Below are 22,338 nucleotides of genomic sequence, written 5' to 3'. Positions count from 1 at the left end.
AACTTCAAGCATGTTGTAAACGTCCAAAAGACGCGTTTTGGCCGTCAGGTCACTCATAAGTACAATTAAAATTCCAAATTGTGCTTAAGAATGTTCTGATGGTCGAAACGCGTTTTACATTTTTAATTAAATGCGTGGAAAAGTTGCCGTATCTCGTTTTCATTAAATTGTAAACGTCCTCTTGGGGTTGTATATTCGCGAGAGAAATATCTTTGCCCCCTGGCTAACGAGGTACGATAGTATACTCGTAATCGTGTGTCAAAAGGTATACGAGAAATCCAAGGTTTCCTGGATATACACAATTACTTATACCACTTATTTTTTATCAGAGTGCGACCCGGGTTTCAATGAATTATCATCATCTTCAGGCGCAAATTATTGGCGAAAATTATAATTTGCGCCTGAAGATGATGATAATTCATTGAAACCCTGGTCGTGCTCTGATAAAAAATAAGTGGTATAAGTAATTGTGTATATCCAGGAAAACTTATAATGGAATACCACAAAGTAAAGCAAGAGTTAGTGAATTTTGTACGAGAAATCCATTCAGAGATCCGCTGATGGTCGCATAAACCTGGGAAAGGAATGAAACGGCTAAAATTACGTCTTTCTCGCGTTCTGTGACGTTCTCAACCTAGGTGTGGAATCGGGTATCTGACCCCCTGGTCGCTCAAGGTCTATTTTTGTGTCTTGAGCAAAACGCTCGCTCTCTCGGTAAGCCGTATTTTTCACTTCGGAATCGGCAGAACGTTCTTCATGGTGTGATATAATGGCTTGAATGTGAATCCGATATGCCTCTCGTGGGGACCGCTCAAATGAAAACTCATGCGATTAATGTGGAGTTTAATCATCATGTGCTACTTGTTCAAAGAGTAGCATGCTTCAATGATTAAATATCTAGTAACCGCTTCACAATTACCCGGCAAGGACGTATATAAAGGGATTAAGGGGGTAGCACCCTGAGTTCGGAAAATGAATATTAAAATTAAGTACCCTAGAATAAAATAAAATAAAATAAAATGATGAAGCAATTCTCTAAATCAAAAAAATCTATGATGAAGCAATTCCACAAAGTAACGCCTGAGACCGTGTCTTATATTATAAGTACCCTGGTCCGAATGAATTGTATCATAGGCTAGAGATGGCCGCAAGTCAAACCAATTCCTAAATATATAAACACCAAATATGTAGTTCGCCATGAACAAATATTTGGTTTAGCCTGGATTTGAACTCGGATTAACCGATTACCGGTCAGGCGGGGTAGCCAAACCTGAATTAGTTGGTGTTAATTTTTTCACAGCAACAACGCAAGTTGCTCTACCCATGACAAATATTATCACTCTCACCTGCTCATAGTTTACTATAAATGAGTGATCAAAGTTTCGGTAGTTTGCTTAGAAATGGCAGTAGTCGGATTCAACTTTCGATTGCGGAGCACGAGATAAAAATTCATAGCTCAGTAAATAATAAACATGTCATGGTAAAATAGTTCTCGGAGTATAGGTCAATGTATGCGATGCAAAAACGTTTTAGCCAACGTTTCAGTTAAACTATCATCAGGGCTTCAATATGTTCTAAGGTTCCTCTTGTATTTCTTCTTAAATTTTCCATTTTCGAAATCCAAAATGGAAAATTTAGGAAGAAATACGAGAGGAGCCTTAGAACATATTGAAGCCTTGATGATAGTTTAAAATAAACAGAAACGTTGGCTAAAAGTTTTTTGCATCGCATACATTGACCTATACTCCGAGAATTATTTTACCATGAATTAAACGCGGTCAAGATAAGAAGAAAAAAAATTAGTAAACATGTCACCATAAAAGTTTACCTTTAGTTAATCCAAGTGCAAAGATTCTGTGTAAATATTTTCTATCACCCCTGAATAGCCATGTTAACTACTATTACGTCATTTTCCATTAATGAACCATGTTTTTCAAATCAGAAAAATTACTTGCTTCGTATATTCTCCATTATCACCCAAAGACAAGAGTGGTTAACTCATCCGATTCGGGTTTGAATCCCGTATAAGCCAAATATTTTCTCATGGCAAACTTCATCCTTGTTGTTTATAAATTTGCACTTATTAGGGTGATTGCTTACAAAGTCACTTGGACTTTACAGTGCTTTGGAATTCCTAAAAACATTTCACATAGCATTTTTATCGACAGTTGCTTTACGAGATGTCGATATCGAGGTGATGTTAGCGAAGCGCTGTTTCAACTCACGTAAGGTCGTTCATTTGCAACTTATTTTAATGGAGAAAGATGTATCCTCTTTCGTAAATATATAGCTCAAAATCTGAACCTAAGACAACATATTTTCGAGGTACGGTAAAATGAACTTCTTCACGCGGGTTTCGAAAGCAAAATATACTAATTTTTTGCTGAAAACGAACCATTCGGTATTTTTCCTGTGCGTAGAGAAACTTCCCCACGAATACTCAACTATGTCAATGAAAGTGGTATGTACTTCTAATATATTTAGGTGACTGGAGAGTATGCCTTTTAGAAAGCAGTGGAAACCCCATATGGCCATCATGATAAACTAAGTTTTGTTGAGAAAATTCTTAGCAACCTGTATAAGTTAAATCACCTTAACCTCGTCGCGGAAAAGTATTCATATTTTAACTTCAGCCTGCATATTTTATGCACACGGGTAACTGGGGCTATAAGGATCTCCAGAAATATTATGATTTTATTAATCATTTTCAAAATTAACTCTGTAGAATGTCTAAATTATTTTACAATCAGTAGATTGCAAGACGTAGGGCATCGTTTTAAAATTTTAAGTATGTGACATTGATGTAAAACCCTGGTGTTCTATTGGAAGAAAAGAAAGGGGAAACAGCTGCCCTTTCTTTGACAAATTAAGAGGGATTGCCACATTAATTACCGCTGCACGGACAAAATACTCTTTCTTCTACAGTTCAGCCGCTGAGAGTTGTCCCATGGAAGTGAAAAGGGTCTAGTTCGGGGTAGGGGTAAGGTTACCAGGTAAGAAAGGGAAACGCCCACCTCACCATGTAAACAAAATGCTTCGGTGAAGAAAGGAGCCAGAAGGGACGACGAGCGTTAAAGCCCGTATGACACTTTCCAAATAATTGGCCAATAAATAGGCGCGCAATATTGTTTAAAATATTGGGCGTTACGCACAGTATGACACGCATCAATATTTACACCAATATTGGCCGAAGTAGTGTTGTAATGTCCCGCTAGAGAACGCCATTGTATTTCGATGATTTTACGTGGCATAAGCATTCGTGTGATTTGTTCGCTTTAAACAGTATTGAAAAAACTTCTTTCGTCCACATTCTAGAAACTTCAAGCGAATTTTCGGAACAAATCCAAAGCCAAACCTGATGTGTTTTGCGAAGAGCTTCTTGTTTTGGCCACTAGGAGTCAACATAACTGACTTCTGATTGGAGATTGGCCGCGAGAAAATAGAACCAGTTCTAAATTACAACTTGGGCATTAAATTGTGTCCAATATTGTGAAAAGGATGTTGGGCTAGAAATTGGTGCGTGTCAGTTGGACCACAATCCAATATCCAATGACTTGGCCAATAAATTTGGAAGTGTCTTACGGGGTTGAGGACCCAAAGGAAGAATTCTTTATTTTGGTGACTCGAAGAAAGGGCTTGTTTTGGTGGCTCCAGTGGCGCCGACTCCATGGGGCCTGAGGGGGCCCGAGCCCCCTCAAAAATTCGTCATGGGTGTAAGGAAAAAATGTGTCAGGCTTGTCAATTTTCCCCGGAGTGTTCAGATATCGAGATTCGAGTTATCAGGGTTCTAATGTTGATCATATGACTTTTATAAAATGCTTAAAAAACTTAAAACTCACTGCCTATAAAATTTCCCGGGGCAAGATCCCCGGTTTGGGCCCCCTCAATATTTTTAGTAAGTCGGCGTCCCTGGGTGGCCCGGGATTGTTTCAGTGCTTCATATGCATGTGACAACGTTGTATGACTAGGCGAGGGTTTGAGGTGCATTTGGAGGATAGCGATTGGCTGCAAACCGTGCCTGCGCAGGGTTCTCCTCCCCTTCTTTTGAACTGTCATCGGACAACTCTCGCTGGCTGGACTGTATCTATGGTCTTTGTCTGCCCGAGTGAAATTATTTTACTTTTTTCCTATTTCACTAATCGGCTAGTTTACCTATTTTATGACTGCCGATTGTGATAGAGTTTGAAAAATAAAGAGACACTTATTTTTCCAATTTTAATCCGTCGCCTACATTCCGATAAAAGTCAACGTAACCCATTTGCAGATGAGTTGATGAGGTCACGGACTTATGGCGAGCGAGAGAACTCGAGAACGAGGAAGAGGAAGTAAGAGGATTGAGAATTGTTTTTTTTAGATAGAATACTAGAGAGTGGGCCATATTGTGAATTTAAGAGGAAATTCATGAAGGAAGGGGAGATTGTAAGCATACTTACCACTCCATCCTTCCGTGAACAGTAGAATACTTTAATGTAGAGCATACAATTGTCAACATTTACCTGTCTCTCAAATTAAAAAAAATGCGCTGAGAAAATTTTTGCGATAAAATTTTCGTATTTAAGATACAGGCAAATGGTGCCCATGGTCCATTTTAAACGCCCTTAAAAGTTTTCAAGATGATAGATTAAGTTTTAAAAGGTGACATTGCTCGCTTACTTTTACTAGCGTTCATACCGACAACAGTGAAATTTCTACAGGTGTTGTCTACTTAATATACAATAACTACCATTTTACGGAATAATCTGAAGAAACTATCAGTGCCTGTGACCCGCTTGACGTTGCCTTTTGACCATGTGTACGGAAGGCACGAAAAAGTTGCCAATCCCTACTGCAGTATTTCTTGCATACTCGAGGCTTATATGTATTTCTACTCGCTGTGTATATTATACTACTCGGAAGAGCTACCAGCTTTTCAGTGAGATATAAAAACATTAAGTGTTTCTACAATTTGTCCTAGGATTTCGGACGATTTTAGAGGGGGTCGATTATATGATTTTGTCGTATTTCGTCTCGTTCAGCCTAAATATTTGTATAAATCAGCCAGGTAGTCGGAAGTGGGTTTAACAGTCTATAGATAATGTTAATCCGTCACCATGAAAGGCCGATTGAATGGGAAGATTGAGTCCCCAAAAGGCCTGGCTACACGATACATTAACACGTACGGGTTAATGTCCAGATGTATGAACGCGAGAATGAACGCCAAAATGCACCGTGTAACCACCCAACTTATGCGAATGCATGCACAGAAAATAGAACCTGTTCTTATTTGGTTCATGCATTCGTACATGTTCCGTTCCGGTCCACCAAAATCATTCACGCAAACGTACATAAACTTGTATGTGTTAATGTAACGTGTTACCAGACCTTTACAGTGAGGGGATGATTTGTAGTGGCTGGGGTTGGGGGGGTGTTTGCAGGGACTGAATTGCATCATGGGAGAGGCCTTGACGTGCGAACCTCGGCAAGCGATCGCCACCACGGTCAGGGTGCTGCGCTAGTCACCGGACAGAGCAAACCAGTCTGCGGCGCCGACACGACTAGCCACAAAAATTTCGAGTCGGCTGCAACTCTCAGGGCCGTACCACACGGGGCATTCCGGTGCTCATTTTCATGCGCGGGCTGAGGTGCAGTGAAGATTGCATCGTGTAAAACAGGGTTAGTGGAAAGAGGTCATGTGGCTCGTACAAATCGCGAGGATCGAGTTTGGTTTGGAGCATAGAATGTTGGCTGCTCATCCTGTGGGCTCGTGTTCAAATCCCGGCGGTGGCGGAGCCCATGTATAGCGGTCTTTAGAGTGGCGGCTATTATTCCGACGCTGAGTTTTTCTCAACCCTTCCTTCCCCACCCTTCCCTTCCGTGAATATGGCAACTGCTAGAAATGTATCTTTAATGGTAGATATATACGTCAATTTGCATTATCCAGTTAGCTTTCTTTGTTCCATGACCGTAAACAAATAGCTTTATTTTGTGAATGCTGTTAAAACTGTTGTGGTCTCGGTAACATAGCGAGCTGCTTATCGAAATCCGTATCCAGCAAGTGACAAAGCTCGCCCATATCGCGGCTATTAATGGCGGCGCTGAGTTTTCCTCCACCCTCCCTTCCCTACCCTTCCCTTTAGTGAATTTAGCCTGAGATGTCAGTCAACTCGTCCAAATATCTAACTACCATACATTATTTGATGTGGCTGCTTTGATTTAAAGACGTAATCCAGCTACACCGTGAGCGGCGTGGCCTATGGATTGAAAGTAGGGCGAGTGAGGGGAGTCAATGGAATAGGGTGGTTTCCTATTATTTTTTTATTGCCTAAATCGAAAGATTATTACTCCTTGAGTACGTATTTCACGCTTTTAGATTTTTAAATGACGATATCTATTTTTCGCGATTAAATGAAAAGTGAAAATTTTCAAGCGCACGAAAACGCGACGGCTAAGTATGAATGCCGGGAAAACTCCGAGTGACGTCGTTCTGGTTCCCGCTGCCGCAAGTGAGGTGACCTTGGGGCCAGGCTTTGAGCGTTGATACGACGCAGGATGCTAGCAGGTAGCCGAGTACCCTGCTAGCTGGTAGCGCTTGGCTTAAATAAGGATTATTAATACCTTATCAAACGAAGAAAACTTTCCGACCTTAGCCAGTTTTAATTGGTGATTATTAAGACATGTTTCAGCAGTTGAGCTATGTGCCTCTTGCATGCATTTGGCATTGGTAATATCAGATGATGTGAAACTCCTATCTACTCGTATAGAATCTAGGTCTCTGTGACGTCACGTGGAGTGGCATCGCATGGGCGCCAATCTGGCCCTTTTCAAATGAGGATAAAAATGGACCATTGCCATTCCCAGTATACCATTGGACCAGTATACAGTGATTCGTCTTAACCGGTATTTCTAAAACGTAATAATTTGTATATTATGAATACAGAAATGGTGGGTAACGAATCGCAATCAATGCCTTTCGTTTTCTTTGATGAAGGAAACTACCCTATTAATGCATGCTGACATAATCCTCAGAATTTGTTTTTACAACATCGATCCAGGGGTCGATATATATTGTCATTGTCGAGGTAAGGTATCAGGGGCACCTCGATAAAGGCTGTACGAGTTGAAACCTGGATTAAGGAACACATAACCATTCATTTTCTTGTTCTATTCACTCATATTATTATGAAGGTAGATGTATGACGTACTGGATATGGAAAATACTCGGAGAAATCACAAAACTGAATCTTTGGCTAGGAAAATGATTTTTAATAATATATCCGTCAATTTGCATTATCCGATTAGCTTCCTTTGCTCCATTACCGAAGTCAAATCGCTTTATTTTGTAAATACTGTTAGAATAATGGAAAAAACAAAAGATAACTAAATATTATTTTATTGATATTGTACTACAGGCATGTATCGACGAGTTTTGTTGCTTGCTGAATACGATGTACGCTTAGAAGCTCGCCATTATCCATTTTGAACATATGTGTTTGTTTAAAATGAAGGTGAAGGTTCTAAAAATTCCCCGGGGTACAATTTACTGATTGTGATTATGCGCAGGTGGCCCAGAGAAAGGAATTGATCGTGGGATATTCTCACGTCATTGGCTTCGCACTGAGTGAGATGAGAACTACCTTCAACCGCCCGCTTAACCTTCGGGCTATGATGCTGACAGAGCTTATATTTAAGCAAATTATTCGTCCACAACGATCACTTTCACCGTTTGAGATGGTTTTGTTTAGGCTACATGCTTGCGGCTACGCGCCTTGGGTAGTATATTTGCGGAAAACTTCTTCATAACTGTGGGAAAGAGAAAGTACGATCTCGCTAGGTACCCGTCATGGATGCTGACAATGAGATTCGTCGCAGAATATCGCTGTCGGGACCCGAGGACTGAGATTCAACGCGAAGCACATGCCAAGAATTGTCTCTGTTTAATGAGACGTTTTCAGGCCAAGATTCACCTACAGTATGCATAGAGATTTTTCACGAAACGCTGATTGTGGCATAATAATATTAGTTTCGAAGATTTGCAGAAATTGAACACCTATTTAAAATAATAAAAATCTTTATAAAATCAACGCATAATTGTAAACAATTGATAATGTGTGTATAAAGATACGGAAAACTAGCCAAGGGCAACAGTGTCAAAATTCACCTTATTCGGGTAACCGTTGCTTAGAAAATGTTGTTTCATAAAAAATACAATAACAATGGGGAACTTGCATGATTTTTTTTAATTTCATAGGCGGACAGAAAATTATTTTCTGAATACAACAAAGAAAACCGCATGTAAATCTGAGTTTTCCTTCGTGAGATATTTAATGATAAATATTACGAATTTTAAAGCGCGGGAAAAACTCCCTCACCCCCCAAGCCACTGCCGACGAAGCCTCGATGACGTCAAAGGTGCCTAAACACCACGCGAAGCTATTGTTGTGATTGTATGTAATGGTTGCCAGCAGTTGTGAGAGCTTCGTTTGTTAGACGTGTTGAATATTGTATATTTAAAGATAAATATCCGACGATAGAGGTTTGGAAGCCCTCGTATTTTGCATTATTTATAATATTAATATCTGAGTAAGGGCATAAAATATAAAACTGGAGCAGTTAAACCAAAAATTTGATAATACCTAAATAACATCGTTGTAGGAGTCTGAGCCACGGCCATTGGAAAGGGGATACGTTAATTGTAAGTTGATGTTATCGACGGCATATCATTCATTTAAGTATGTAATTAGAACGATTTTGATGTTTACTAATGTCCGCTTAGCTTTTATATACAATAACTTCATCCGTTTATTCGTAGGTACCGGAGAATTCGTCGTTTAGGACTGTCTGTGCTTGTATTATGAGGTGAATTCCAGTCAATGCAACTTTTGCTCGCTGATTGGAGACATCTAGGAACATTTTTGTGCCAAAATAGTGTTATTTTCAACGTGACATCTCCCGTTAAGCTACTGCTAATAATCACAGTGCCAGTGTTTGTAATGCACAAAGTTTGACAAGGTTGAAAAATATCGGCCATGAGTTATCAGTGTTCCATCGTGATTGAATTGTAAAAAGTGCTACTACGCTATCGATAAATGTCTAACAGTAGTGTAAAAATTGTCAGTGGCGTGCTAATCTCCGTTGTTCACCGTAGATATGACATTTCACGATCACGCTATTGAAATAAAAACTGTGTGTGAAGTTTGTTATTCCATTATTTCAACGAATAGTAGTGAGAAATGTCACCTGTGTCACTTGTGTGGGATAATTTAAGGGTTTAAATCAGTGAATAAATAGTTGTATTCATCATAACGAGTTCTGTTATTGTAAGTTGTACGTGATGAATATAAGAATGTGATAGTGACATCCAGTTTTTGATAATAGTATTTGCCTATTTCCCACTATATTATTATGGTATATGCTAGTATATTGTTTATGGATTTACCTTTATTATTGAAATAGGTTGTAGCTTGTGTGTGTGTTGGCAGCGGAACCGATTCGCGATCTCACATGTGGATTGTGTGCAGACTGTTTTGCTGTGAATTCGTACCGTGGGGCGGATAGGACTACCTTCTCCGTTAATCCGGCGTTGCCAAATTCAACAGCACAGCTTACTCTAATGTCAACAGCACAGCTTACGATCGTTATCCTCCAGTATTACAAGTTTCTTTTACAACTCGATTTGCCGCCGACGTATAGCAATAATTTGTCTTAACAAATTCCATGAGGGTCGTGGCATCAATTTTTGGTGTCCTAAAAAAAGGCTGGTGTCCTAACACCCCATGCCACACGCCTTTTAGGCGGCTTGCGGGGTATTATGTAGACGTAGATGAATTTCAGGTGTACTATTCGAACGAGTGGCAACGTTATCATCCATTTTTCTGATAACCAAAACACACGAAGTGAAACGCTTGTACTTCATCATCCCGATGCCGCATTATTAATATCCCAAGTAATAATCTAGGCACAATAGCAATAGGAAAACTTTCCCAAGAATAACAGAACAAAATAAAGTGACGATGAGCGGCTAAATACTCCCTCAAAACAAATTTTACACCATGCGCTCAGCGTATTTCCCTACTCCCTACGGTTGTTTAGGCACCTATGACGTCACGCCTGGCCTCGGCAACGCTCGGGTGTCTTCGCGCAGTGGTCGGCTCAGAGAAATTTTTCTCGATTTTAAATGCAATTTTTTTATTTCTTTTGATGTTGAATAGAGAAACTGAAGGTATTTTTGCGAGCTAATGTATCCATTTGACTTATTCAAAATAGTTTTTAGAGCAATCTACGACCCATGCAAGTTCCTCATTGTTGTAATTGCCGAAAAATTTTGAAGCTTAAGATTATTGCTAAAAAATCATTACTCGATAACTTTTTTGGCAAACTTTGTGATGCGCGTTTAACGTTGGCCAATGTTTACAGTTGACGTTTTCTCAGAAAGACTGAATAAACTGGTACTTTTTTAGTTTATGCACTAGTATCTATATTTAACGAGTAGGGTTAAAAATTTCAGCCATATAAATCATCGCGCAATATAACAAGAAAAGAAAAGATACCAATATCATCAAAATTATCTTTAAGGGGTATGGTTTTTAAAAGCGTTCAAACCCGATTCTCCATATTTATGGTACGGACAATAGATGGACGCGTTCGGAACAGAATCGTTCCCTCAGACCCGACGCCGCAATTCATTAAGAGAATTCGGTTGATGAAAGGGAAAGACAAGGTGGAGAATAAGTAAATCTCTCCATGATACCATTCTCTCGTCAGTTTACAATAAGAAAACGCGAAAGGTAGTGCCCACTTTTTATGCCGTCTTCCCGTCATTAGAGTTCTGGCTCATTTTATTGTTAAGAGAAAAATTATGGGAAGAATCGCTGCTAGAGTGTAAACTACAGCGAACCACGCGAAGCCCGTGCATCAGTCCGAGTAGTAGCTGTGAATTGGTGGACCGTTCGGCATCGTGGCGTCATCAACTTATCTCAAAAGGGAATCACTGCATCTCAGCTGCTCCTATCCTCCTATCATCGACCTCGTGTGCTTCGTTGTTGTTTACACTCTAGTGATGTAGCAATTCCTTCCCTCAATGGTTGGTAACCCCTGAACGAGTTAATGACCGCAGCTCCAATGACGTCTCCAACTCGTGAAAAGTGAGCGGTACCTTTTACGTTTTTTTTAATTATGACAGAATGTAAAAACGGAAAAGTTCTTTGCCACTTTTTACGATTACGAAATTAATTTTTTGTAGAATCGTGAGAAACGTCATCGTGTAACATCTAAGAACCGTGGATATGAATCGCACATGTTGTTTAGAGCGATAGGAACTGGAATTTCGAATTGCCAGCACTGGGTACGGAAAACTTCCTGAAGGAAGATTAATTAGCCGATTGTCATGGTAAAATATAGGAATAGCATCAATTTCTATCGTTCGTTCATGAAGGGGCGAGGAACTATTATGAAAAATATGTAATGTGTATAATACGCTTTGACTATTCGTCAAGAACAGATATCTTGAACAGATCTTTTTAGTAAACAAGATTAAAATGAACGGTTCATCAACAATAACAGTTAAACCCACCTGTACTATATTCCCTTGAGATGCGAGAAATTATTTGTTGCGAAGGGGATTGGTTTGCAGTCTCGTTACCATAGCAATAGTTAAGTACCATAGCAAAATAATAATAATAATATATAATATGTTAAATCAACGATAAATACCGCCACATAATATCAATGAGCTTAATAACAACAATATATGCTGCAACATTCTTCAATAAAATAATAAATATACGTTAGTAAATATAATGGAGTCAATATTGAACATTAATCCACGGAGGTCGAAACTTCACTTATATAACGCATGTAATTTTTAATGCTATTATTTAGTAAAAAAGTTGCGTCTTGTAAGCCGTCAAATATGGTTATTCCGGTCGTGAGGTACATATGCTAATTTACAGTTAAGCAATAAGTATAAATGTTGAGGAAAACAACTAAGAATAGAGCTCTAAGGACAAAAAAGTAGCAAGATGCAAAAAGAAGCCTGGAACTGGTGTGATGATAACAGGAGAGGTTCTATTCATGATAATCAGAAAATAAACACGGAAAGAATTAAAAATATTAAGGTCACCATCAATATTGAACATGAGGAATCAAAGAATTGAATATGGGCCTGTAAGTCCTAAGAAAAACCCACGACAATAAAGCAATTGCCTGATCAGGAAGATGCGAAAATACCTTTGAAATTCTGTTGATAGTACAGCCAATTTCTAACTGCAGAGGATTAAAAAAAATATGTACTCACCTCAGGAAATAGACTGAAAAAAAAAAACAAAATGCGTTAGAACTATGGATGAGATTGTGAGCCATCTATGAAACTAGAAGGTACATAGCGACTACTTGGAAATATTTGTTTGCATTGATATTGACAATGAGTAAGTATAATGGATAAAGTGCAATCTGTAGTTTCAAATGGAGAGGGACTGAAATACTAACTGTTGGATGCAAAACAGAAACTATCTTTTGACGGTAATTTCGATTCCATGTCCACAGATGTATCTACATACCGACCCGTGATTCGCCTTGTAAATATTGAAGTGGTTTACAGGATCTTTGAAGTTACGCAAAGTGAAAGTGAAAGACGAGAGTAAATTATGGTTTATAATAATTTGAATGCAGCTTGAGTGTTTATAATGGTCATTTGGTTTGTGGGAATTACCTAATGCATTCGTTTTCTGCTGTTTACATCCCTCATTTTATCGCTTTTGCTGGATGTTGAAGTATAGTATGGCGTTTAATTTTTATTCTCTTAGTCACGTTGAAAGACATCTGAAATGTTTTTTTTTTCAAAATATCTTAGAGTATTGTTTCCTCCGAGTCTGCAGCGGTTCCATGCCTAATCCCTTGGGAAAGGTTTAAGTCTTGTAGTCCCCAATGATGCATTGTCATATGATCTAATCACGTGCGATGACTGATTACGTTTCGGACTACTCGAAGTTATTCCAGTTTGCTAAGCCTAGATTTATTTCAAGTCATACCCGAGGTTATCTAGTTCATGTGTAAATACCGTATTGAAATCCGTCTCAAAGAAGATGAGATTTGGAGTAAATGTGATGATGGTATTATGGACTCAAGTTGTTAGGATCGACCGTTGACAGTTTTTGATTAGCCCATCCAAACGCTCCAGTTAAAATTAGAAATTTTAAAAATTTTAATCGTTTAAGTTCAAAGTTACTGCTTTGATGATAACTTAGGGTGTTGGCTGACCCAGTTAATCGAACCTCAAAACTGTTGCAATGTTTTATTAATAAAATCGCGAATTCCCGCCCATTTATTACTCGACCAACAATACTGTGCTAAATGTATATTGAAAGCGACTCTAAACTGAAAGAGGAAATTGTGAACTGTGGCAGACTGATTCCAATTGCAAAGTCCCATTTACTTATCAGTGGTTCCTCAAATAGGTTAATTAAATATAGCTGTGAATATTTTTTGTTGTGCTAGCTTCTGTCTTACAAGTAAAGGGAACTTTTGGTAAAAATGAATATTCTGTCGCAAAGCGGGAGAAAATTAAAGGCTGCCGCTAAATATTCTGATGGTATTGATGGCCTTGTGATTGATGATGTAAATGTGCCGGTGAGAGCCTTGTATCCAAGGCAAACAAGTTAGTGGGTCACATCGTCGCGAAAAAAAACTCGTTACTACCCTCTACTTGGGCGAGTGCACTCGAGCATTAAGATGTCATACCGACCGCGTTAATGAGAATAAGGCATTATTTAGGGGAGGGTGGTAGCTTAGTGGGTAAAGCGCTGGGCTGCTGATCCAGGGCTCTCGGGTTCAAATCACGTTTGAACCCTTCTGACACCCAAAAAAATCAGTGCTAGGTGGCTCATGGAAAGGAAAAATTCTAGATAAACTGTGTAAATTGAAAGTGTATTGAAGTTATTACTCTATATTGAAAGGGGTACGTGTGATTGGGGAAGAAAATAGTCCCGCTACTGTGAATGTATGATATTCAATGGTCTTTGGCTTAGTTTGAGATGAGCTATACCCTCACATACCCTCACAAAACATTCTGGTTTAATCAGTGAGTGAGTGAAGACATCTTATAACCTTTTGGGGATTTTACAAACCTCATTGTTGCGCATTATTTAAAGATAGGGGGAGATATTGATAGGCAAGTTTGCGCTTTTACGTTCGTGTTTTACCGTGGACTCATAGTATGAGCATTAAAACAATTACTTATCCTTATGTATGTTGAAGCTATAATCTTGAAGAAAATATGTATGTAAATTAAGGCTATCTGGTCACGTTCATTTGAAAAGAAAATAATATCGTATAAGAGAGGAAACATAAAGAAAAATGAATTAACATCTGAATTAATGCAATGCTACTGTGCTTAGAGATATATGTGGTAGGGTATGGGATGGTAAGTAAAATCATTTTTGCCATTGCTATAGTTTTTGGTGGAGTCAAAATATAGCTTGATAAAGGAGAAAGGATTTCTGGGATGATTTCTAAAAGCTGGAGGGGATTGAGACTGTAAATGGTCATTTTCTTGGATATGATGTTTATTATTTGTTGTTGTAGGAGGAATGGAAGACAGATATGAAATGCCAAAAAATCAACCGTTCTATAACATTCCTCAGCTAATAATGCAACTGTATTTCTGAAAGTCGTATCACTTTAATAGACTCAGCTTCGATAGCTCGTGAAAGGTTAGGGTAATTATTTGTCTAGTGAGATCAAAGAGATAGGTGAAAAAGCTTGTTGTCTGAATTACCTTAAGCTGGTTTAGAGTAGGTCAAATAGGCTAAAAAATAATTGATAGGATGAAGGTATATTGTGAAATGTTTACGATTCATGTTAGTATTGTATTGGTTAAAATATAAACAAGTGTAACTGCTGGTTGATAAATGAAATATATAAAGCTTAAAAAGAGTTACATATGCTGTGAAAACTGTGGCCATCATATACTGTGAGCTAGTACCCATTGATGTTGTAACTTAGAAGTTGTTATCCTATGTTCCTATTGTAATATGTTTTGGTTCCTTAGCGTGTGTACATTCTTTTGAAGTTAGCACCTTGTGAATCTTCGATGTGTTGATATCAAACTTTTTTTTAACAAGGCTCATGAAATGCTGTAGAAATAAGTGCACATTACCTGAATGTCGATTTTCGAATATTTTGAAATGTTACCGTAAAATGCACATTTTTATAAGATTCTAACAAAGGGTTTCAATTGTGACTGACTGTGTGAAATTTTACGCTTAAAATTGAAATACTTTTGAAATGGTGTGTGGCTGTTCCTATTCAACTCAATCAAGGCTCCATACTCACCATCTTAGATTTTGACTTTTTTCCCTAAACTAGTTGCAAAAGCAGCCGACGAAAAATTTCAAAATATTTTGCACCAGATATAGTTACTTTATGGATAGTATTGATTTGCTTGTTCTGAATAATAGTAGAAAATCTTCCCGGTGCATGGATTTATTATCCCAATCGATCATTTGTACTGTACCCAAAAAACAAAGCTAACAAGGAACATTCACGAAGTGTCCTCCGCCGTCCCAAAAACTAACAAGATGCATATGTTTATCGCTCCACTATCTTGGGTATCCTTGAAATCCTTTCGGTTAGCGGGTTGATCTCCCGAATATTTTTGCACACACCTCCGTGAATGTTGCCCACCTTATGACCTCAGGAGGGTAACAAGTTAACAAAATGGATGCTATGTGTACTACGCACCTCACTTGGTCACCCTTTGGTTGGAGACATTAGTTTCCGTGATATATCAAATCATGCCTTTATGACCTTTGACCCCCATTGTGACCATCGGAGGTCAAAAAAATCAACAATACAGATAAATGAACTGCAATACTGACTTGAAAACCCTTTAAAACCTATGGTTCGACACGTTGGTTGTCACGATGATCCGACGTTTACCTCTATGACCCTTGACCTCCATTGTGACCTCCGAAGGTCAAAAAAATCATAACAGATACATGAACTGCAATACTGACTTGAGCACCCTTTAAAACCTATGGTTCGACACGTTGGTTGTCACGATGGTCCGACGTTTACCTCTATGACCCTTGACCCCCATTGTGACCTCCGAAGGTCAAAAATTCAACAATACTTGTAAATGAAATGCAATACTGACTTGAGCACCCTTTAAAAACTATGGTTTGACACCTTGGTTGTCATGATGGCTCCACGTATAATGCCATGACCTTTGACCCCTATTGTGACCCTCGGAGGTCAAAAAATCTACAATACGGATCTATGAACTGCCTAACCGACTTTGGCACCCTTCAAAATCTATGGTTTGACATGTTGGTTTTCATGATGACCCGACTTTTAACTCTTATGACCTTTTGACCCCCATGGTGACCCTCGGAGGTCAATTAGTGACTAATACGGGTATTCGTACAATACCAATGACTTGGGCACCCTATAAAACCCATGGATCGACACCTTTGTTGGTATGCTATTCCTTTTGCCACCCTTATGACCTTGACGGTGACCTTACTGGGTCAACGGTTGAATTTTCGTAAATAAAAGTGTTATTTTCGGGTTTCTCGTGTCCGAAAACCTAAGAATTGACGTATCGGTCGATGAAATTCAGACTTTTTTCTATCCCGATTTTTTTAACATTGAAACCCCATAAGGCAAATTCAAATTTTTGGTTTCGACCCACATTGTGAGGTCAAAAGGCCAAAATTGCAAATTTTTGCTTGCACTCCACAAAAAACTTCTTGAATGAATCACTTAAACTTCGTGTCGCAACAGAATTCTTTATTAAAACACGACCATTCTTAACCGTCGAAACCATGGTACGAAATATGCAAATAACAATAGTTTGAAAGTCACAGAACAACCAACGAAGTATTTTAAGTAGCTTTTTGGATTAGTATAATACAAAACATAAACTCACCAACATAGTGATTCAACCCGAAAGCTAGGTAGGATATTAAACGTACACACATTACCAAAAGTCATAAATAGGTAGGTAATCCTCTACCCGAGTAGAGAAGTAATGGTAGGGTGTATGTAAGCTTAAACATTTAGATATTTTACGTTGGAATGGAACTTACCATAATATCAATTAAGTTTCCAACTCGCCCGTTTCTTTACAAAACCGTTAACTTTTCCGATAACTGAAGCTGCGTTTACACTGAGTAACATGTTACGTAAATAAGTTACATATAACCTGTTTTACGAAAAAATTGCCAATCCGTGTAACATTTTACATGCAAAAATGTGTTATAAAACAAAAGTTCTTGATATACAACAAGTTTTTTGTTTCTCACATGAGGCGGGAAAAGTTTCAACGCTTTCCGTTTCGTGTGGGAAACCAAAAACTTGATGCATAACAAGAATATTTGTTTTACAACACAATGTTACGTATAACATGTTACATGAATTAGTTATTTTTTCGCAAAACATGTTGTATGTAACTTATTTAAATCACATGTTACTCAGTTTAAACAGCTTAACAATTGAACCGTTTCACTGCACCCTCTACTCCAATGACAGGCTACGTCATTTAAATCGCGAATCACGATATGCGCACGGGAACGTAAACAAAGATCGTTCAGTGTAAATTAACATACGCGAACGTCAACTACTTCCGGTGCAAATATCAGCGCCGCCAACGGCTATTTCAGAAATACATCACAACGCATGGTTCTGACTGCGGTGACGTCACCACATGCAGAGTCTAGGAGGGATCCACAACAAAAACATAGGAGCACCCATAAAAGCTCTATCACCTTTTAATAATATTTTAATATATACGGCTGGCACCCGGCGTAATAATAATTATTAACTTGCTATATAACCTTTTAGTTTCTTGTTATCATAATCACCCAGTGGTTGTAAGTCCCTTTTGGTAGGTACGTTATATTTGCATGCGGATCGCTTTCTTACCAAGGAATAGAGGTACTTGACAAGGATATGTTGTTGAATGGTCTATGAGGTATTGTGCTTACTTCTAATATGTTTTTCTTATAGCATTTGTGTGGCTCCATTAGTGTTTTTCTTACATTATGTACATTCTCATCTCGTACTTGAAAACTTTAAATCCCGATTGGGCTTAAGGTTCCCTCAATGGATATCTCATGTTAGTCAAGGGGTGATAGAATCAAGAAAGAAGTTAATCTATTAAGATTGAGTAAATGATTGTTCGAGATGTGTGTGGGGTAAACTAATGAAACCAGTGGATGAATTTGTTTTACCCAAATGATTTGCAAATAAATGAAGAGAACGTCATGCTTAGGATCTGGAATATGATGAAAAGAGGTACATGTGTAGTAGTTGATATCATTGTAAGCATGCAAATACTTTTTGGGATGGAACTCTTATTCAAAATACGGTCTTATTTAAACTTTAATATGACAAATACATACGTGATGATTATTATGTGGCAAGCGCATACTTTTTCACTCCCCATGAGCTAACTGTATAATATTAATCCAACGATGTGTGAAACATACTCACTATGTAATACTATTTATTTTATCGGACCACTTCAGTGACATTTTCTTTGAGTTCTAACCAAGTAATGCGCATGATCTGAATTTCGTACACATGCAGTGAAGACTGTGAACAATGCAGTACAATATTTTTCCTTGCATCGCATCATTAGTAAAAACAGATGAACATATGCCTTGTTGGTTGAAAATAAGTGGATGTGTGCATGAGTATTTGACTGAAATATATGCCTATATTGTGTAATGCTTCTTATAAATTCTATTTCTCAGCTAAATGTTTAATGTTCATTGCTAATTGATTGTACATGACTAAATGACTACGTTTCATTATTGCATACTAATACACTGCGTGCAACTATGTTTTTGCTGGTGATATAGAGGATTTTCAACGCTCATTGTCTATTGCTTTCACTATGTTTATGCCACCCAAAGGTATCCTTTCACATCAAGCATGTCTGGCGTCTCTACGACCGCACTTCTGTCGCGTGGACATTGTTAGGGTTTGGTCTATTGTGCCTCTGCTGGTCTTCAGCCACAGGGGGCTGTTCCCCTCCCGAGGGGTTGGAACGTGCCAGCTACAAAGTGAGACCCTCTCCCCTCCTTTCCCTTTGTCGTGGTGTGGCTTGTTTGTATTCTACTTGTTGCCCCTTCTCCATAGTGGTGGGATTAGCGCGGTGGCCGTGGTAATGGCTTCAAGCTTGGGGGTCCATATGCTAATTCACATGGGTAAATTATTTTTTCGGAGGTATACGGACACTTTTGGGTACTTCCATGAGATAGATACCACACGGAAAGCTAGTTGTTTGCATGGGACGCTAAGCCGTGGTCCTATGTTCCCAAGCCATAGTCATGCCAGGAAGTACACAGAGACATGTATTCTAATTGGTACCAAACTCTGTGCATTATCCTGTATGCTTGTGTAACGAACTTTCTTTTGTAAAAAACGCACTATAAGGAAATCAGGGGTGAGCTCCATCTTTATTTTCCCAAACTAATCTTCGGGCTACGGTACTGACTGCGAGTGGCAATTGACTTGCCATTATGCCTTGCAGTTGTCGGTGCGCATGATAAAAAGTACTGAACTGTATAGGAAGCCACTTTTATTTATCGTGTCAATACTATTGGCATAGTAGAGATTGTAGACAGTTGCCACATTATCAACGAACTGGCGGCTGACATGGACTCTTACCGCCTGTTTACATGGTAGTACATTAGCTAGCACAAGTTAATGTCTAAATGTATGAACGCCAAAATTTGCACCGTGTAACCATCTAATGTGTGCAAATGCATGAACAGAAAATAGAACCTGTTCTAACTTGGTTCATGAATTTGTACATGTTGCGTTTCGGTCCACAAAAATTATTCATGCAATTAGACGTTAACTCGTACGTGATAACATATCGTGTAAACTGACCTTCAGGCATTTGGTTACCCAGAATGGCCCAGTATTAAAGTAAATTAGTATAACTAAGGGCTATTGCATGCTTAACTTACAATTTTGTTGCTCCGTTGCTGACTTCATGCACCAGACAGGCCCCAGCCATGTTGCCTGCGTCAGAGATGAAAACAAAGTATTAGAACTCAGCATGAAGAAGTTGCTACCCAATAAAACTTTTATTTATAAAAGTTTTATAAAATATATACTAATTTCTTGTTAGTTTCTCATAGCATTCTATTTTTCTTCACAGCTGCCACCGACTGTAAGCTATGGGCTATAGAACGGCAATGTTTCCAAACCATAATGATGCGTACGGGGCTGATGCGTCAGGCGGAATATACTGATTTTCTGAAAAGGTGTGTGCGATAATTACTAAACTGTGATATTTTATTTATTTCTCATCACATACCTTGTTTTTTTTAGTTTTCCTATTATGCTCATGACTTCTGCTCTCTTGATTTCAGTGTCCCTATTTTCAAGAACTTGCCGGAAGATACCCTAATAAAGATCTCTGACGTTTTAGAAGAGGTAATTATGGGTTGCGATTGTTTGGAGATTATGTGGCAGTTGCTTAGAATTATTTTTTGACTAATAGATGTAATTTCTATTTCAGACTTATTATAATGAAGGTGATTACATCATTCGACAAGGTGCCAGAGGTGATACATTTTTCATCATCAGTAAAGGAAAGGTAAGATTGAATTGAATTTAAAAAGGTACTTGAGTCGTCAAAGCAGCAATTCCGTCTTCGACCAACCTAGTCAATGTAATCAATGCGCAAGTCCCAATGAGATGTATAAACAGTCAGCTTCAGTTGATTTTATGCGTTTCTACTAGTGGTGAAAAAGTGCTGCTAGCATTTTCTGCTTACCTTCATTACTGGATTTTGGTTGAGGTGTGTGATTGGAAAGTCCAGGTCATCACGAACGGTAGGAATATTGAGGTAACCTAATATTCGTTTGAGACGTGCTGTTTTCTGTCATCGCTCTATACTTACTTCAGAATTTGTGGAAATAGAATTGGCTATCGCCATAGCACCGAAAACTGGGGATTACAAAGCGGAGGATGAAAATTATAGAATACAAAATGGCGAGCGCTTTGGCGCTCAAATTGAGCGCCAAAGCGGTCCATCCCGGAAATAAATATCATGGCGGGTTCAGAAAGAGCGCCTGAGCGCCCGCCATGAGATTTATTTTCGGGACGTTATAATTTCAATCTAGTGAAAAAAGCAACAGACTTTTATGTCATGTGTTTAAATTAAAGTTACCCGATTGTGGTTATTTTATTAGCTTACAAACTTTGCTATTTTAAAAATGGCATGAAGTAAAGAAATACTCTCGGCAAATATTATGTATTGTTTTTGGTATGGTATTTTTCTTTTTTATGATAGTTTACTTGAAACTCTCTTCCCGGTGTTGTTCTGTTTGAGCCTCTTTAGTAGACAATTTTTTGTTTTATTGACAATTTTTCAATTTTATTTTGTGCCTTATTCCTTTTTTTATCGTCTTTTATGTTTTTATTTTTCCTAAATTATTACGTGTTTGTTTTTTTTACATGAAATTAGGTGTTGCATTATAAGTCTCATGCTTTCATTTTGTTTCTTTCTTGTGAAAAACTAGGTGAAAGTTACTATTAAACAAGGGAACAACCTTCAAGAGGTTTTCATACGAACACTACAAAAGGGAGATTTCTTTGGAGAGAAAGCTCTGCAGGGGTGAGTTATAAAATTCAAAAGTGTTTAAGAACTAATCCAAAATTATCTTTAACAAGTGTGTGCATAGGCGGATCCAGGGGGGGGGGGGCACGGGGGCACGTGCCCCCCCCCCCCCCCCCCCCAAACCCTCAAAAATATGCATGATATTTAATACGGTCCCATTATCATTGCATTCGTTTTATATTACGAGGTACCCTTGTGCCCCACCCAGAAAAAAATCCTGGATCCGCCCCTGAGTGTGTGATAATATAAAGGGTGATTATCTTATGTTGGTCATTCAGAATGGGAGACCTAGTAACTTTTTATCATTTGAGGGTAAATCACTGTGGTGCTGTTTGAATGCCGGATGATTGAGTAAGTCACTTTCCCAGTTGGGTTTTTCTCTATTATTTTTGGCTGAGATTTTGGTGCAGAGAAAGCAAAACTTGGCGATGAAAAAAAATCTGAAGCTTTCACAGCATCTAAAGTTCAAAGAATTCTATTACTGTGTCGTGGGCGTACCCAGCGAGGGGCAGGAGGGGTTAGCTGCCTCTCCCCCAGAAACAAAAATCGCAAATGTCTTTAAGGCAAAAAAAAAATATTTTTTCAAGCAAATAATTTTAAAAACTAATAAAGAGCTGTTACAGTTTTTAAAAATGTTGGTTTCATTCACCTTTTCCATGGTTAAATCTTACCTATGACTTGAGCAACCATGGCTTGCCGCCCCCCCCCCCTAGTTTTGATCC

At 38.5% G+C, this 22,338-nt stretch overlaps 1 protein-coding gene across 2 annotated transcripts in view; it reads left to right on the top strand.

Moving 5' to 3' along the window:
• Positions 1-22,338, top strand: part of LOC124170531 (cGMP-dependent protein kinase, isozyme 2 forms cD4/T1/T3A/T3B) — a 193,004-nt gene that overhangs the window by 149,735 nt on the left and 20,931 nt on the right. For both annotated transcript variants that reach the window (XM_046549306.1, XM_046549307.1), the window contains 4 exons: positions 20,150-20,255; positions 20,364-20,427; positions 20,513-20,590; positions 21,519-21,613. In XM_046549306.1, the coding sequence (XP_046405262.1) occupies positions 20,150-20,255; positions 20,364-20,427; positions 20,513-20,590; positions 21,519-21,613 (343 nt within the window). The remainder of the gene's footprint in view (positions 1-20,149; positions 20,256-20,363; positions 20,428-20,512; positions 20,591-21,518; positions 21,614-22,338) is intronic.

This window comes from Ischnura elegans, chromosome X (genome assembly GCF_921293095.1).
Source record: "Ischnura elegans chromosome X, ioIscEleg1.1, whole genome shotgun sequence".
NCBI classification, from domain to species: domain Eukaryota; kingdom Metazoa; phylum Arthropoda; class Insecta; order Odonata; family Coenagrionidae; genus Ischnura; species Ischnura elegans.
The sequence above is the reverse complement of the archived record's forward strand: the minus strand, read 5'-3'. Positions and strand labels throughout refer to the sequence as shown.